This window comes from Haliotis cracherodii, unplaced genomic scaffold, assembly GCF_022045235.1.
Source record: "Haliotis cracherodii isolate W230 unplaced genomic scaffold, xgHalCrac1.p SCAF_14, whole genome shotgun sequence".
In the NCBI taxonomy this organism is placed as follows: domain Eukaryota; kingdom Metazoa; phylum Mollusca; class Gastropoda; order Lepetellida; family Haliotidae; genus Haliotis; species Haliotis cracherodii.
Window position 1 is genome coordinate 22533577 of NW_027266269.1, and position 18983 is coordinate 22552559.

An 18983-nucleotide genomic window follows, 5' to 3' on the forward strand; every position below is an offset into this window, starting at 1 on the left:
TTCCAGTTATATCTTGACCTGTCGGCTTGATGTTGGAGGATAGTTATGAGTGAGTGAGTGAGTATGGTTTTACGCCGCTTTTAGCAATATTCCAGCAACATCACTGCGGGGGACACCAGAAATGGGCTTCACACATTGTACCCATGTCTGGAATCGAACCCGGGTCTTCAGCGTAACGAGCGAACGCTTTAACCACTAGGCTATCCGACCGCCCCTACGAATAGCATTATTAAAACTATCCATGGCAATCGGGGATTTCAACCACAGGAACATGTAACTTTCTTCTTTTATTATTTCGTTGTGGCGCCGCCTCTCAGATGGCCGTTTTCTTCGAGGATTTGACTTTAACGCTTTAACCACTAGGCTACCCAACCGCCCCTGGATAGTTATGACATTAGATGAATGAAACTTAGTCTTTGCAGTGGTAGAAACCAACATTTTAGTCCACTTCTCCTTATAATGATAACATATGGCAAACCCCCTATAAACGGCAAATTTCTACTTGTCCTTATGATACCTTAACTATTGGGCAGTTTGGCAAGGACTACAGGACTAGCATCAATTTCTAACACTGGATTGTCAACTATTAACGTTGGTTTTGTTGAAAAGTCATTTGAGTTGGGTTTGAAATAGAATTTTCTTTCAATTAGAACTTTAAAAAATTCCAAAACAATTCTCGGAAAGGTGGAGACAATTCTTTTCATGACCCACGACACATTACTTTTCACAACATCCATTATGACCACTTAAACATGAGGATATTTATCAAATCATTTTAGGGAACAAGAATTAATAGAAAAAATGCCAACCCTCCCCTAGAATATCAAGTCATTGGCCCTCTATACATTCATACTTCTTTGAAAGTTCCAGTTTCATTAGAACATTGAGAAAGAATGTTGCTGTGGACAAATTGTCCTCCTACCTTCTGATATCCTGGCGCTGAGCGTCACGCTTCTTGCACAGCAGAACACCAACCACGATGATGACGATGCAAAATATTATTCCCACGGCAACCGCAATGATGATGATGATGATGTTCATGGACAGGCCACCCTGTTCGTCGGAATCCGTCATCGCTGCTCTGTCCACTGGGGGATACACGAGACAAAACCATAACATTGTGGGACTTTCACTTCTGTGTTGCAGCATTTTGGGGAACAGTTTGCTGTTAAAAAATAGAAAAATTACATGCCCACGTCCACTGCCCCCCCCCCCCCCCCCCCCACACACACACACACACACTCCTAACCTGATTATCAAATAGTAGGCTCCACTGGCTGTGAATTTCTTTCCCCTTTTCAATATTCCACAAACAAATCTTCCTAGCAGCCAAAGGGAATTTCCTGTGATTTTCAAAGTTGTTCAAAATACATGTATAACAAATTCCTTCTATCTTTAAAACTTCTATGCACAAAATATGTGTGCGGAACTAATGCAAAGAATTACCCAAATGATTTCAACAGATGCAGTTCATGATCGCAATGTATGATTCATGATTTCAACAGACACAATTCATGATTTCAATGTATGATTCATGATTTCAACAAAAACAATTCAAGATTTCAATGTATGATTCATGATTTCAACAGACACAATTCATGATTTCAATGTATGATTCATGATTTCAACAGACACAATTCATGATTTCAACGTATGATTCATGATTTCAACAAACACAATTCATGATTTCAATGTATGATTCATGATTGTAATGTATGATTCATGATTTCAACATATGCAGTTCATGATTTCAACAGACACAATTCATGATTTCAACAGACACAATTCATGATTTCAATGTATGAGTCATAATTTCAACAGACACAATTCATGATTTCAATGTATGAGTCATAATTTCAACAGACACTATTCATGATTTCAAAAGACACAATTCATGATTTCAATGTATGAGTCATAATTTCAACAGACACTATTCATGATTTCAACAGACATTTCATGATTTCAACAGACACATGTGATGACAAACAAACACAATTCATGATTTCAACGGACAAAGTTCCTCAGTAAACCAGCCAACAACTCACTTTTTGGTGTTTTGTAGATCTTGGTTTCCGACATTGGGCCATAGCCTTTCCGATTCCGAGCTTGAACCTTGAAATAGTAGGTCGTGTCCGGGGTGAGATCACTGATCACAGTAGACAACCGATCTCCGACCACGCCCTCCAACACCCAGTCTCTGTCGGCCTGGTTGGAGTCCGTTGTGTAAAATATCAAGTACCCTGAAACAAATAACAAAATTTAAACTGTGAAAATTTAAATTTAGATTATATTTTTACATTCTAACCTGAAAAATATAATAAGAATTTATGTTTTGCAAGTAATTTTCATCTTCACAAGACAAATCATGTCAAACAAAGGCATTTCAGTCACTTCTCAATCTGTAAAAATAAAAATAATTTAATTTTTTTCCTTATTTGTGTTTTTTCTAACACCAACATTACCTGTGCCATAACGATGGTGACCTTACACAAAAGTAGGGCTGGGACGATACACCAACTGTGCGATCCGATATGTATCATGATACTAGCTCTGTGGTGCGTAAGCCATCTTTTTCATAGACTGGATGGCCAAATACCTGGCACACTGATGATTTACAGCTGGCTGTGTCAAGTATGGCGCAAAGGATGAAAATATTTACGTTTTCACTACAAATTTTCACTACTAATTAGTGTTTGGCGTTACAGTTATCAAAGCAAACATTTAAGGTAAGAATAGTAACTTTTCACTTAGTGTGTGACTGTGATTGATACTTGTATCGAGAAGTAAAAAATTGCGATCAACCAATGCACCAATGTATCGTCCCACTACTACACAAAAGTGTTTAATATTTAAGATTGCTGTAAACCTGAATATTCTTTGTGAACTTAAACCAATGGAACTTTAAGACAAACTTTTTAATGAGCAAACTGTTTGGAAATTAAATGTGGGCATCTCAGTTGTAAATACTATTTTCTTGAAAACCAAACATATTGGATTTAGTCCTTACTGCCCAAACAGATGATTACTAGTATGGAACATCATGGTGACAAAAATATTTGTGACGATTTCCAATTTTGTCCTGTAATCTAGATTCTTTTCTCAAAATTATTATTGTACTAAATATATTCCTATGTTCTTTTGGACATCTGACAAAGTGTGACGACAGCGAGTTGCGGGGAAAGTACGACATATAATGTGACCTTGCTTACCTCCAACAAGTGTGCAAAACGTGAGGACACACACGATATGTGCATGAAAATATTGACAAGAGTCAAATGTCTACCTCTAAACCATTGAACAAATTCAAACATGGATGACCTACAGAGCACAAATTACCCAGAACACACCAAATATCAGTCAAGAAGGAATAGAAATGAAAGTTTATTTATTTTTGAAAAATATACTTTTTTTTATTATTTTCATTTTTACAAAAAAATAACTTTTTATATTTTTTATACGTTTCATTGTTGCAGATGTTCTGCAAAAAGATCACATTGGAATGTTTCGATAATGATACAGCTTTAAAAAAATGAAAAGAAACAGGATATTGTCAGACTCAAAACATGAAGTGAATTTTCTAAAGAAAACAATTTATAGGATAATAGGTAATTAATAGCCAATTATTGCAGTGTATAATTAGCCATACAATTCCTGCAAATTCTTTTGAAATCCTGTTCTTCAGCAAATTTGCTGAAAATTCCTGTAAAAGGGACTGAAACCACCAATCTAAGTTTGGAAAGCACAGCAGTGTCTATGAAAAGGACAAGTTGCACCATGGGAAACAGGAAGTTGTACCTACTCCACAGGAGTGCATTATGGGACATGACATGGACCAACAGACACAGACATGGAGACAGACATGGACACAGACAAACAGACACAGGCACACAGAGACTGTGTGACAGGGGTGGCATACCTGTTTTCTCTGCGGAGGGATGGCAGGAAAAGATACAATGGCGGTGATGAATGGTCATGGTTTGGAAACATCAAGGTAGGGTTGTCACGATTCACTACATCTTCCCGAGGCAAGGGAGATAACTGTCTTTAAAAGTCCAGTTTCCATCCTTGTCGAACTAGGCTGGTATTATGGAGTTATATTTTGGCTGGACTAACGAGTCTATGCATAGTCCAATCAAAATCGTGCAACAAAATCGAAATCTGTCGATTGCAGGATTTGCAAAGCATGTGTATACCGCCAACTTGCCGTCAAGAGATATTTTCCAAATCTTTTCATGTTTTTAATCAAGGTGCTCATGTGATTTGATGCATATCGCGATGTAAGACTTGTTTTATCACAATATAGATCTTGATAATCGATCAGATCGTCTTGCCTGGGTGCCGCCATTTTGTTTTAATCAAATGCAAGTGATGCGTGAGGTGGAATCTGATTGGTCCATAGGAGAGGTTTAGAAGGGACATAACTCTTGAAAACCAGTGGTGGCGCTACGATCGAGTCCAGGAATTCCAGCCTAGTTCAGCAAGGGTGGAAACTGGACTTTTAAAGTCAGTTAACTCTCTTGCCTCCGGAAGATGGATTCACCGATGTATCAATACAATGCAAAGTTACACCTGACAGTATGACCGACATTAATCTACCCATGATTCATGTTTTGTATCTGTATCGCTTTTCAAAAAATAATATCCGCAACATTTCAAACCTTTTACTGCGATATTGTACATCTGTGTCAAGATCTGACACCACCATACGAGGTCTCGTCAGGTGAACACTGAGCGAACTATGAACATCCAATCAAAATGAAGGATGCGTCGTGACCAAAGTATCGCGATATGTATCGATACGCAAGGTAAGCGCATCGTGACATCCCCATTCAGCTGCATCAATTTATTGAGATTCTTGGATTCCTATTTTCTGAGGGTTGAGGTTTGAGAGAGCTTACCTGTGATTAAACCGTTTGGTTTCTGGGGGGGTTGCCAGTTGAGTGTGACAGAGAGGGGGTTGCCCTCCACAGCCACTGGGGTCAAGTCTCTTGGCTCTGAACCAGGCGCTGGAACACAGAAGTGGTATGCAGTCACAGAGCAGGTTTGGGTTCCATCAGCCATTACTCGTACGCCTTAAGTTTTTGTTTGTTTGTTTGATGTTTAATGTTCTAAGTCTTTCACAAAGAAAAAAGCACTTTAAAGTTTTTGTTTTTTTGTTTAACGCCTCACTCATTGAAGGCAATCTGTAAATAATCGAGTCCAGACTAGATAATCAAGTGATTGACATCATGAGCATCGATCCACACAAATGGGATATGATGACTTGCATCAACCAAGTCAGTGAACCTGACCACTCGATCCCATTAGTCGCCTCTTACGACAAGAGTCGTCTTTTACGGCAAGCATGGGTTGCTGAAGACCTATTCTTCACCTACCTGATTCTTGCGTAGTGTTGATCACACTCATACTCCACGTGCTCTGTCGGCGACCTTTGATGACCTTGACCGAGAACTCATACTGTGTGTTTGGCTTGAGACCATCAACATGGGCATTAAGATCGGTGGAGTTGAGCTGCCTCGGTCTACGGTTGTGGCTCGGTAGCGGTGTGTATCTCACAGTGTAATATCTGTTATCCGTTATTTTCTGACTCTTCCCAAGGGTGTTATCTGCCCATGTCAACACAATGGTTGATGGGGACAGGACAATGGCCTTGAGACCAATCGGAGGCATCATGGGCGTGGCAGGTTCCTCTGCTGGGAGAAACGGGTAAAACCCATTCTACTTTAGTAACAGAATCGTTAGTGGCAACGGAAGAACTACAAGCAGGACAACTAGTCTAGGTTACACAATTTCAGTGGAACTTAAAATGGACGATAAGTAAAGGTGGGAGAGAAAAGGGTTTCAATGTACAGTCACAACCAGATTCTTGAAACAATGGGGTCTTTTATTGTCTGTGCAACAAATATGCTTTGTTTGTTTGTTTTTAACGCCGCACTCAGCAATATTCCAGGTATATGATGGCGGTCTGTAAATAATCGAGTCTGGACCAGACAATCCAGTAACTGATATCATGAGCATCAATCCATGCAATTGGGATACGATGACATGCATCAACCAAGTCAGTGAGTCTGACCATCCAATCCCTTTAGTCGCCTCTTATGGCAAGCATGGGTTGCTGAAGACCTTTTCTACCCAGGATCTGAGACGGATATGCAAACTCTCCTGTTTCTAATCCTTTTTTTAAAAAATGAAGAGGACCTCGAATGTTTTTGATTGATTGATTAATTAATTAGTAACAAAAGATAAGGGTCTTCGATTGTTAGGAAAGTAATTGTTGTAGAATAACTAGATAATGTTAATTCTGTACCCGGTCCAAACTCAGATGTTAAAGCAGCATGAAAAGGATTTCATACCAAAATAAGTTGTTCCTAAAGGGTAGACACAGATCTCAAACTACGGGATAAAAATGTTATATTACTTCTAGGAAATAATCAAACAAAAAAACTTTTCTAATGAAATATTGTAAATAAATAAACATAACTACACACAATTTAACCAATAAATAATCAATCTGAGATACAAGATCCAATCTCAAAATTCCTGCAATAACCTGGCAAGGAACACCATGAATCCATGTGGGGAATTGAAACCCGGCCTAAGGCGAGATGAACGAACACTTTAACCATTAGCTTACCCCAATGCCCAATTCAACATTGAGTTGTGAAATCAATTTGCGACAAGTTATTTTATGTTGTTTCTTTTTGTAAGTTATTATCCAAGTTTAGATTTAAAAAAAAGAGAAAAAAATTATTTTATTTAATAATCAGACTGAACATGATGTAGCAAATTTTAAAAAAAATGAATTAAATTTTTAAAATTAAAATTCAAGTTTAAACTGACTTGTCTCTTCCATTGTGGTGACTGTCTCATATTTCACTTCTCCTTCTCCTTCTTTGTTGAATGCTCGTATAGAAATCACATACTCCGACACCGGCTCTGAAACAAACAATCATTACAAATAATAATACTTGTGTGTACATATCTCGTGCCAGCCTCCATACACTTGGTGCATGCTAAACGTGCTGACATTATTACCCTGGTCAATGGATGAGTGCACACTCAACTTTCATTCTCAGCTCCCTGGGGAGTATACAATCCAAGCTGCCTTGTCAGGCACTAGAAGACTAGTTATCTCATCCTACCGGGTACCCATTCACAGCTGGGTTAACACAGAGGCATATTTCAACAAAGTCCCTTGCCAAAGGAGACACCACATGTGCTCCATGTGCTTCATTGTGGGGCAGGACCGAAGCCCAGGAAACGCTGTGGAGTCAAGCTGCCTAACGTGGTCACCCATCCAACTACTCTCTGTGATTGGACATATATTGGCATCATATTACATCAAATATACAGGAAAATGATTTTGTTCCAGGTTAATTTTTTATGGATAAGTGAGCTAAAATTTAGCATCACATTGGCATTATTTCAGCCCTATAATGACGAAAACAACTTGATATATATAGAACTAGGTCATGAACACAAAGTAATATTTAAAACAGAATTTGACAAATATATTTGGGCATAACAATATAATAAAAAAAAAATTTTTTTTGTGTGTGTGTGTATGTGAAAAAAACAACCTTCACCATCCTGAAAAATTGTGTTATGAAATTTGTGTTCGTTTTGCTTCTCCTTTCTGAGAAATACGAATTGTATGTAAGAAGCAGTGACCCAAGAATGATTCTAACTCCAACAAGCAACAAAAATATTAAATTGACAGCTCAGATGTATCGAAACAACAAAATTGTAAAGTTTGCCCAAAATGACCAGTCAATCTTGTCAGTGTCAACTTACGGAGATTCTGTATTGTATAGTCATGAGTGTTGGCGTCAAACGTGGAACGGTACACATCGGGGAGATTTTTGCCATATCCCAACACATAGCCTCGAACCAGGATCTTGGAGTCAGATGGCGGCGGCGCCCACGTGACGATGATGGAGTTAGCCCGTGGCTTCACAGACAACCGTGCAGGCCGAGGTGGTACTTGGTTTTCTGGACAAGAAAAACATCCGCTTAAGATTTATGTCTACTATTAAAAAAATACAAGAAAGCATATATTTGAAAATTTTGACTCTTCAGATATATCATAAAAAAATATCTAAAAATCATTAAAAATATTATTTCTAAATTTCATAATAAGAGATGAGAGTCCATTAGGAGAAATTCATAAAATATGAAAATCTTATGAACAGTCATGAAAAATTTAGCAAATCATTTTATTATTTTTTTTTATTTTTTTTTTTTTCATATAATAATATTGACCCCAACCACCCCAACCACCCCACCCCACCCCACCCCACCCAACCAAACTAGGTACCTGATAGGTCATCTCGGTAGGTGGTCACATGTTCCCAGGACGTGGCTGGACCCGATCCATTGACGGTCAAAGCCGAGATCCTAACCTGATATTCTGTCCCCTTACGCAGCTCTGAAATCAAGCATGCCATGGTTTGTGATCATCAACAGGTTTATACAAGCTGCTGCTTCTGGTTAAATGTGAATTAATAAATATTAAGAGTTAAAATGGATAGAATTATCATTAAACCGCCCGCATGTTATCAAAAATGAGTGGGCCACTGTAACTTGATAATGCCCTGATATTGCTTGACGATGGCCATTATCACGCCCATTGTTAGGTGACGTCATAGGATAGGGATAGGTGACGTCACCTTCAATAGTGACGTCATCTGGTTTGTTCTATGACGTTTCCATAGTTGTAAAAGAGGGTCAGTGACATTCGTGTTGATTGCAGTAAATGTTTTAAAACCGATATTGTTGTTTCTTTTTATCTGATAACAAATTCCATCCATTTTTAGCTATAATAACAGTAACGCTATTTTTCGTGGCATTATCCTTTGCAGAAGTCCTCGGTCTTTTCAACTGCCCTCCTTCGTTGGGCAGTTAATGGAAGTCCTCAGGCTTCTGCAAATGATAATGCTCTGAAAAATAGCGTTACCCTTATACCAGGAAGGTATAATATATGCATTATATGCATTTGTTTGTTTGTTTGTTGAATAATGCTCCACTCAGTAATAATTCAGAGCTCCAAGATGGTGGCCAGTATATAATCAAGTCTGCACCACACAAAAAAGTGATTGATATCATGAACAACGTCCCAATCCAACGGACAATTACACATAATATACTAAGTCACAGAGCTTGACCAACTGATCAAGACAATTACCTTTTGTCACAAGCATGGATTGCTGAGGACCAGTCCTACCCTAGAATCCCATATGGCTTATTTACTAATGAAAGGTGATAACAAATCAGTTTGTAAACCAAATCAAGAACATCTGTTAACATCAGTTTTAATGATGCCCCTATAACTATAAAATCCTATTTCAGTATTAGATCTAATATTCCAGCTTTGACCTTGACGACCCGTGAAGATCCACGTTCAAATTGGTCGTCAGCAAACCCATGCTTGTCATAAGAAGTGACTAACGGGATAGGTTGGTCAGGTTCATTGACTTGGTTGATGCATGTCATTGTATCCCAATTGCGTGGATCGATGCTCATGATGTCAATCACTGGATTGTCTGATCCTGACTTGATTATTTACAGCCTGCTGCCAGATAGGTTAAACAACAAACAAACAAACTACAACCTGCACTACAAACTGAGAGACCGCCTCCGTGGTCTAGTGGTAGAGCGTCCGCCCGGAGAGCGGAAGGTCCGAGGTTTGAACCCCGGCCGTGTTATACCAAAAGACGTTAAAAGATGGTATTTGTTGTTACCCTGTCTGGCGCTCGGCATTAAGGGGCTAAAACAAGGACTGGTTGGCTCGGAGTCAGTATACTGTGTCTGAGTGGGGTATTCATGTGAAAGTGGAGCATGGTATCTCAGTGAGCTAGCACTATAAATCGGCATCAGTCCGAACTAGTACAAGCAGACACACAAACACACACACGTCCATGCACGTCGCTATGTAAGTGCAATAATCTTGGATGCGACGTTAAACCCCATTTCACATCACCTACAGACTGAGAACAGCAAATATCAGTAACACGTCCTCCTCTATATATACACTAAAAGCTGGAGTACCTGTGAGTGCGTAGTTGTTTCTGTTTCCGTCCGTGGTGACGGTCTTTCCCTGCTTGGTGCCTCGCCGCTTGTAGCGGATCTTGTAGCCGGTGATGATTCCGTTCCGGTTATCCAAGGCAGGCGGTTCCCATCGGACAATGATCCTCTGGACAAGTTGAAGTAGAGTAAGTGAGTGAGTGAGTTTTGTTTAGCACCGCATAGAACAGTATTACAGTTACCCGGTACATCATAGTTTGTAATATATCTCTGTTACCAAAACTATCCAAGAACATAATAAGTAACCAAATAAATATATATATATGTCTTTTGTTAAAAACTATTCAAGACAAATATTTATGAACACTATAATGTAAGTAAAAATCTATGTAAATGCAGAGATGCACATGAATTAGGAAAATATTAAGATTTGTCATTTTCCTATTTTTAACTTACTGGCCTTCTGCATAAAGGAAACATTAAACATCAAATTTATTTGATTCCAGAACTTACCGTGGCACTGGATACCTCCAGAGTGAAGTTCTGGGGCGCAGCACTAGGTTCATCTGAAAATGTCTTTGACACAAATTCTTCAGTACTCATTCCGGGACCGTTTTGGTTGTGCGCTACCACTCGCAGGCTGTACTCGCGGAACTTCTTGAGTTTCTTGAGGACATGCTCTGTGGTGTACACTGACACCTCCTTCTCGGAGTCCGAGCCGACCTCGTAGTAGATGAGAACGTAGTGGGAGATCCGGCCCTTGCTCTCCACTGGGGGGTTCCAGTTGACCTTGATGGAGGTGGGGGTCATGGCCACGGCTCGGAGGTTGACAGGCGGGCTAGGAACATGCACTGAAACACAAGGTCATGAATGTTTTATCTGAACACAAGGTCATGAATGTTTTATCTGAACACAAGGTCATGAACGTTTTATCTGAACACAAGGTCATGAACGTTTTATCTGAACACAAGGTCATGAATGTTTGATCTGAACACAAGGTCATGAATGTTTTATCTGAACACAAGGTCATGAATGTTTTATCTGAACACAAGGTCATGAACATTTTATCTGAACACAAGGTCATGAACATTTTATCTGAACACAAGGTCATGAACTTTTTATCTGAACACAAGGTCATGAACGTTTTATTTGAAAACAAAGTCATGATGTTTTTTCAAGACTTTATAAACTTTAAAGTGAATTTGGGATAAAAAAAATAATAACTACTCTTGACAAGGCTCAAGGACCAGACCCGAGGACCAGACCTCCTCAGGGGTCGGGTCCTGGGGTTGTTGTTTTTGCTTATTGACCTCGTCAAGAGTAATTATCTGTATGATATTGCCTGCCCTACCTTCTTGGTCAGTAGTGACGGTGATCCTGGCCTCCTGTCGACTAGCCCCGAACCGGTTGTAGGCAATCACACGGTACTCGTACTCTGTGTGTGGCTTCAGATGCTGGATGTTGGCCTCCGTGGTTGTCGTGTTGGTCACACGCTCCCTGTTAACATCCAACATGGGTCGTTAAGACGAAAAAACATTTAATTACAATAACAACAAAATCATAATTTCATCACAAAACCTGTTACTCCCCAAGGCTAGTTAAACGCTCACCTTTCAGACCCTTTTTCCTGCCAGAACACGGAGTAGGCGATGATGTCGGATGGAATGCTCCCCGCTGGCGGTTGCCATGACAACGTAACAAATCTAGTCGACACCAGGACGGCTCGGAGGTTGATAGGCGCGGTGGGTAGGTTCTTGGCGTCAGCGTGAAGAGCTCCTGGATGAATGAGGGGGTACAGAGAGGGGGTGGTGGGGAGGGGGACGTCTAAGGGAGGCAAAAGAAACAAAAAGTGTAAAAGCAAAACAAACGAAAGAACTGAAGCGGCAGGCAATGAGGTCAAACGTAACATCAGCGACCGTGGCTTAAGACTAGTTGGACATTCTGGCAGTCAAATATGCAGAAAAAAACCTATGTCTGGCTTGTGTCCAAATTATCTGCATGTGTTCTTGAGAATCTTGGAAAAATAGAATTTTACGAAAATTTTAGCATTTATATGTCAAAGATTTATGTGATTCTGTTTGTGAAATTGAACGAATAATGAATGAGTGATGATTTTAAGAATATGTGAATTAATACCTTTAACTTGTATTATTATCATTATTAAAATTATTATGTCAGGCAGGGTTGGTATCAATCAGGAAAGCAATGCATCCTCGTTTCTCTATCATGCAAGGCTTAATCGCAAAATGTCACAATTTCATTTATTAAACTTCGTTAAGCATCCTAAACCAAACAGTTTGTGTATTTGATGTTATTAGATGTTTAATGGCGCACTTAGCAATATTCCAGCTATAGGACGACAGTCTGTAAATAATCAAGTACGGACCAGACAATCCTATGATTGACATCATGAGCATCGATCCACGCAATTGGGACATGATGACATGCATCAACCAAGTCAGCAAGCCTGACCTCCCGATCCCATTAGTCGCCTCTTATGACAAGCATAGTCGCCTTTTAAGGCAAGCATGTGTTGCTGGAGACCTACTCTACCCCAGATCTTCACGGGTAGTATTTGATGTTAAAACACCATCCAAATTAATAGAGTTGAAAAAAAAAAATGAAAAACAATAATACAATTTTTTTTAGATATTCTGGGCTGAATAATATGATTACTGATACAATTATATTCACATTCAATCCTAACAGTGCCAATTTCCAAGTTTACAAATACCCATAGAAGCTTTGTATTCAGTAAACATCACATAGTTACCTCCCTTACATCAGGGCACTGAAAATCAGTTTTCCACTATACAAGATTCCAATTTGAACTTGATCTACAAATCACCAAAACTAACAACGACCGAATGCATTTTCATGTTCTGTTAGGCTAAAACCAATAAAAAATATATATAATTTTTCAACCAGAAATAAAAAATCAAACTATTTCTATATTGTAATTGTGTGGCAGCCACTGTTTCATTAGCAACATGCTGTGTATTAAAGATTGGGGTCTTAAGCCATTGTCTGCACATCAAAAAACGTGATTTATCAGCTGAAATAGAACAAGTGCATTTTAAACCACCAGGTGTCACAAATAGGGGTTTTCAAGAAGACAAGGAGGGCAATATGTGAATTTATGACATGCCTTATAAAACAGGAAAATATCTTGTTTCCAACTCAATTATTTTGGATTCGTCTGTCAATTTTGTGATTTCAGATCGTTTCTCACAACCTTCTTATAATCCTCGGACCAACAGTGGATCACGTTCCTGTTGCTAGGCAACACTTAGAAATTAGAGATAAATCTGTATAAAAGTCTTTTTTGTGTCCAAGATAATTTTGATAATAATATCAACAGCTACATAACTATTCATGTCATACTCTTTCAATGTCTTATTAATTTCATATTCGAGTTAATAGAAAAGATTGAATTTAAAGTAAAATATTTTTGGGTAGTAAACTAACATTGTTCATTTTTTTCTCTCTAAAGCTTTCACTGTTTTGATAAAAAATATCATACCTTGAAAAAGTTAACCTGATCATATACTCACCGTAAAAAGAAATGCAAATACCATACATGGAGAATTACTCATATACAAGAGATATTAGATTGATTCGATGCAAAAACGAACATACTGGTATGTTGTGTGAACCGACGCTCATGAACGCATCACATGTGATATCATTTTCTATGGTTTCTATGTTTCTATGGTTTGCGGGGTTTTTTGGTGGTGAGTATATTTCCTGTTAACATCAGCCATGACCTAATTCGAAATATATGCCTGATTTCCAGCCAAGATCTGTTCCATAAAACCATGTTCCATAAAAGCACGAAGAAATATATCCGTTTGAATGTGAGAAAAATCAGAAATTGTCTGTTGAAAAAAATTGTTAATATTTTGTTAAGTGCATAAGAATGTCACACAACATTCAGAAAGCAGGGAGGTGAAACTGACCAATCAGCATTAAGTGAACACAAGGTGAAGGTCATGCAGAAAATTAGGTCGACAACCTGACACAATTGTCAAGCTGCAGACAGTTGTCTGTGAAGGTTTTTCAATCACAATACTAAATAATATTATTTTTTAATTCACCAACTTGAAAAACAACATGAGGGTTAAAACAAAGAGAGGGGAGACAACTTCCACACAAACTGCACAGTAATTACACTATGTGAATAAACCAAAAATAAAATTGACCAAAACCTCCACAGAAATACATCAAATCCCACCACTCACATCCTCCAAGGGGACAATTTGAAATTTAACATATTAAACAAAAATCTGAAAATTAACAATCTATTAAAAGAACAATTATTTGATAGAAACACTTTGAAATGTTCTTATTCCAAACATTTAACAATATTTCTTGTGAAAAACACTTGTCATTTGTTAATTTAAAAAAAAAATTAATCATTTAAGATCTTAAAAAACCCAACTTTGTGCAGTGATTAATATTTTGAAACACAATATAGTTTATATGCACGATTCCGATAGGAATGGAGAGTTATTTTTTTAGTTTAAGATGATATATATTGATCAGCTGAATGATATCAAACACTCAATTTTATATATAGTGCTGTTAATTGGTGCTTGCTCGTTAAAAGGAAAAGTTGAGAGTGTGCACACCTCAGATTAAATGTTACCGATTTTCATGAAGTAATGATTTGAAATGATCGGCCTTTATAGTTTTTTGAATTCACATTTTGATATGAGTAATACATACCAGGTTGCAGAATCACAAGCTGCGCACTAGCTTGTACGTTGCCGAGGTCGTTTTCACCAAAACACTGATAAATGCCGTCATCCGAATTTACGAGGCCAAGTATTTTTAAGTCTTTGCCATCGACTATTTGGAAGTAGTCGCTTGGAAAGAGCACAATGCCGTTCTTTAGCCAAGTGATTCTGGGATTAGGCTCTCCATATATGTTGCATTCAAATTTGACATCGGAATTGGTGTGGGCAAATACATTGGCTGGCCTCTTCACGAATCTGGGAGGAACTGAATGCAAATAAAAATGTCATAGAAATTTGACATCAGAATTGCTGTGAGCAAATACATTGGCTTGCCTCTTCACGAATCTGGGAGGGACAGAATGAAAATAAAAATGTCATTGAAATTTTCAACTAAATTTGTCAACCTCTTCTGTTTTCCTATAGATTGTTATTTCAGTTCAGAAAAATAGAATTCATACACATTTTTCATTTGATTTCAGATATATTTTGCATCAAAACACAGAATCATCTCTGCTACAACTACATTATTTGAGTTTTAAGATGTAATAATGATCAAAAAGTGACAACAAATGACTGACAGGGGTATAGATCTTCCGTGACTTACATCATTACTTGTAGGAAAACAAAGATGTTCAATCAGTCCAATCATATTTCCCCTTCATCTTTAATTTAAGTGAGTGAGTATTATTTTACGTCGCTTTTAGCAATATTCCAGCAATATCACGGCAAGGGACACCAGAAATGGGCTTCACATATTGTACCCATGTCAGGAATCGGACCCAGGTCTTCGGCTTGACGTGCGAACCTACCTAATACTGTCAACATGGTGTCTGCATCGATGCTGTCTTCCTGGTTGACAGCCCGACACGTGTAGACACCCCCATCACTCTCCTTCAACGTCGTGATCTGCAGGCTTCCACTGCCAACCTTCTTTATCCTTGCACTCTTGGTGTTTCTGTAACATCATCATCATCATCATCACTTGTTTTTTATGTTTAACACTGCACACAGCAGTATTCCGGCATCATCATCATCATCTTCATCATCATCATCATCACTTGTTTTTGTTTGATGTTTAACACTGCACACAGCAGTATTCCATCATCATCATCATCATCATCATCATCATCATCACTTGTTTTTGTTTGATGTTTAACACTGCACACAGCAGTATTCTAGCTTTATGACACTGGTCTGTAAATAATCAAGTCTGGACCAGACAATCCAGTGATTGACATCATGTAATGACATCATCATCATCGTCATCAACAACAACCACCATCATCAACCATCGTCCTCGTCATCATCCATCATCATCGTTATCATAACCAAGTTGCAAATTAGCATCCATCTCCCCATCCAAGACAGACTATTTCCTTGAAGAAGTGTGAAACTAAAACATGACCTGCGCTGTGGATGGGTCATATTTTTCCATAATGTCAATAAATCCCTGGTCTAGAAGTTATGATATTTGACTATTAATATTAAATATATCAATACGAGTCAACAAAAAATTCCATTGTTTAGGTTGATAATACCCTTTTCAAATTCTAAATCCCTAGTAGGGTTTGTGGGTGATATGGGTCATATGTAATATGTTCATCTCACATAGACATTGGTCCAGTTATCTCACAGCATGTCAGCTTGAATTTTGATTTGTTTGTTTTGTATGTCTGTCTGTCGCTTAACGCCGCAATATTCCAGCAATATGACAGCGGTCTTGACTTTTGAGGAAAGCCTGAAGTGATGCAGGTCTTAGATGCTAACACTTTGTGAAACAAGAGAGCAAGAAATGGAGCTGACAAACCTACATTATCAGGACGAAACGGGATTTGAACCCCAAACCAAAGGGGCGCAACAATCACAAGGAGCTTCCTTGTATGAACAACCCACTGTGTTTCTCAGATGAACGAAGCTACCATAAAATACAGGACGACCAATTACCTCCCTTCAACTTGAAACTTAAATGAAAGGTGAAAAGTCATTTGTTTGCTTTCCTGAAGAACTCAATAACTAGCAGAATTAATGCAGTTGCACGTACATTTCCATAAAAAATAAATAACAACCTGATATTACCCTTTCAAGCAGTTTTTTTTTATAACTTAATTCAAAAGCGAGAATTTGTACAACAAAGCCAATATTTAGTGACGTCTAAAAAATGGCCATGATAAACGGTCATGGCATTTTCAGCCATCAGCCTCATCTGTCATGTCGGGAAGATGGCCTTTGAAGTGACAAGGATGTAACTGTTGTATTTTTAAAAAATATTACTTCTTTTTTTCAAAACTTATCATCCCAAACTGGCTTCCACAGGAGAAATTCCCTTCATGAGATCAAGCGATATCTACTAGCGATGTAGGTTGAAATGAAGTCACAATCAAATGACATCACTAATCTCTCTGCCGCTGAAGATGGTTAGCTGTCCATTCTACACACAAGACACTGGTTATTTCTTGTAGCAGGAAAAATGATTTTGGATGATATACACAATCTTTCCATGGTTTAATTGTTTTGATATCGAATATATCAGCACTCATTGACATTTGTTTAAGAGTCCTCGGCAAGCCTTGGAGTATTTATCTTTTATCGACTTGAGTTGATAGACAGTCGATCCTTATTGTGTACGTCAAAGTTTGATGTGTCAAATTACCGGTTGTTTCAAACTCATTTGAGAGACGCAGGTGTCCAAATTAAGGATCAAGTGTTCCTGATGTCACAAACCCATGATAACTAACTAGAACTCTTTTCCAGGTCCCCACAAGTTCGGCACAACGAGATTCGACACAACGAGGTTTGGCTGAATTTGATATCAATACAGCCTTGTTAGAGATTCTGTATTCATTTGTTTTGTTCACAAGTTTTTCCAATGACAAGGAATGTGCACATTTGGCACCAAGAATTGAATAGTGATCCAAATGTACACAATTTGCCATATAAGGTAATGACACCTACCTTATTGCCATATATGGTAATGACACCTACCTTAATGCCATACAAGGTAATGACACCTACCTTGTTGCCATACATGGTAATGACACCTACTCTATTGCTATACAAGGTAATGACACCTACCTTAATGCCATATAAGGTAATGACACCTACCTTAATGCCATATAAGGTAATAACACCTACCTTATTGCCATATATGGTAAAGACACCTACTCTTATGCCATAGAAGGTAATGGCACCAACACTTATCCCATATGAGGTAATAAAACCTACTTTAATGCCATATATGGTAATATGACGCCTACATAATGCAGCATAAGGTCATGACACCTACTTTTATGCCGTATATGGTAATGACACCTACCCTTATGCCACATAAGGTAAATGAGAGCAACTCTAATTCCGTATATTGTAATGACACCTACTCTAATGCTATATACGGTTATGACACCTACTCTAATGCCATATAAGGTAATGACACCTACTCTAATGCCATATAAGGTAAAGACAACCACTCAAATGCCATATATGGTAATGACACCTACTCTAATGCCATATAAGGTTATGACACCTACTCTAATGCCATATAAGGTTTTGACACCTACGCTAAAGCAATCGTGACTCCATCCTTCAGCCACTTTATCGTGGGTGTCTCCTCCTTCACGTCCCTCCCGTTGGCGCCACAGTGGAGAACAACAGTCGTTCCGTAGTCCGCACGATGATCTTTAGGCCTCATCACAAATTCAGGAGCGACACCTTCTTCTATATCTACAAAAGAAAATTTGATTTATACATTAATAAATACAAATTTGAAAGAAATTTAATTTTTTACATTGTTCTGTAAATGACTTTTATCATAAAAACCACTAGAACTATATACTACCACTATTACATACATTAGACATACAAGATAATAGACTGTCTATTTATTGCAACTCATTTAAATAAAAAAAAAAATAACATTGATAAAACTCAATGTCAAGATGGCCTCAATCCTAGGGCTGGGACGAGTCCAAATTTACTACCCAGGTACCCACTCCCTATCGCTCGACCCTACAGGGTACCTGCTGTAGGTCTTAAGTTGGGTACAAAAAGTGTTTAGATAAGGTATAAAACGATCTGATTGTGCAAACATTGAAGTTGACTGAAGCTTTGTCTTTACTCAAACATTTCAAAGTCAAAAGGAATGTGCCCATGGTCAGAAAGAAATGCAAACATTAGCGACTTGTGTAACCATCAAATTTTATTGTTATTGTCATTGAAGCATATATC

At 38.2% G+C, this 18983-nt stretch overlaps 1 protein-coding gene across 6 annotated transcripts in view; it reads right to left on the minus strand.

Annotated features, from left to right (window-relative positions):
• The window catches only part of LOC139461104 (neogenin-like), a 157788-nt gene that overhangs the window by 16051 nt on the left and 122754 nt on the right, over positions 1-18983 (minus strand). For 3 of the 6 annotated variants that reach the window (XM_071242633.1, XM_071242628.1, XM_071242631.1), the window contains exons 5-18: positions 18317-18479; positions 15572-15717; positions 14752-15027; positions 11634-11847; positions 11375-11520; positions 10537-10874; positions 10048-10192; positions 8318-8428; positions 7795-7992; positions 6841-6936; positions 5376-5693; positions 4899-5006; positions 2046-2240; positions 923-1088 (exon numbers count right to left, since the gene is read on the minus strand). In XM_071242633.1, coding sequence (XP_071098734.1) covers positions 923-1088; positions 2046-2240; positions 4899-5006; positions 5376-5693; positions 6841-6936; positions 7795-7992; positions 8318-8428; positions 10048-10192; positions 10537-10874; positions 11375-11520; positions 11634-11847; positions 14752-15027; positions 15572-15717; positions 18317-18479 — 2620 coding nt within the window. The remainder of the gene's footprint in view (positions 1-922; positions 1089-2045; positions 2241-4898; positions 5007-5375; positions 5694-6840; positions 6937-7794; positions 7993-8317; positions 8429-10047; positions 10193-10536; positions 10875-11374; positions 11521-11633; positions 11848-14751; positions 15028-15571; positions 15718-18316; positions 18480-18983) is intronic. The other 3 variants (XM_071242629.1, XM_071242634.1, XM_071242630.1) reach the window with 2 other exon arrangements.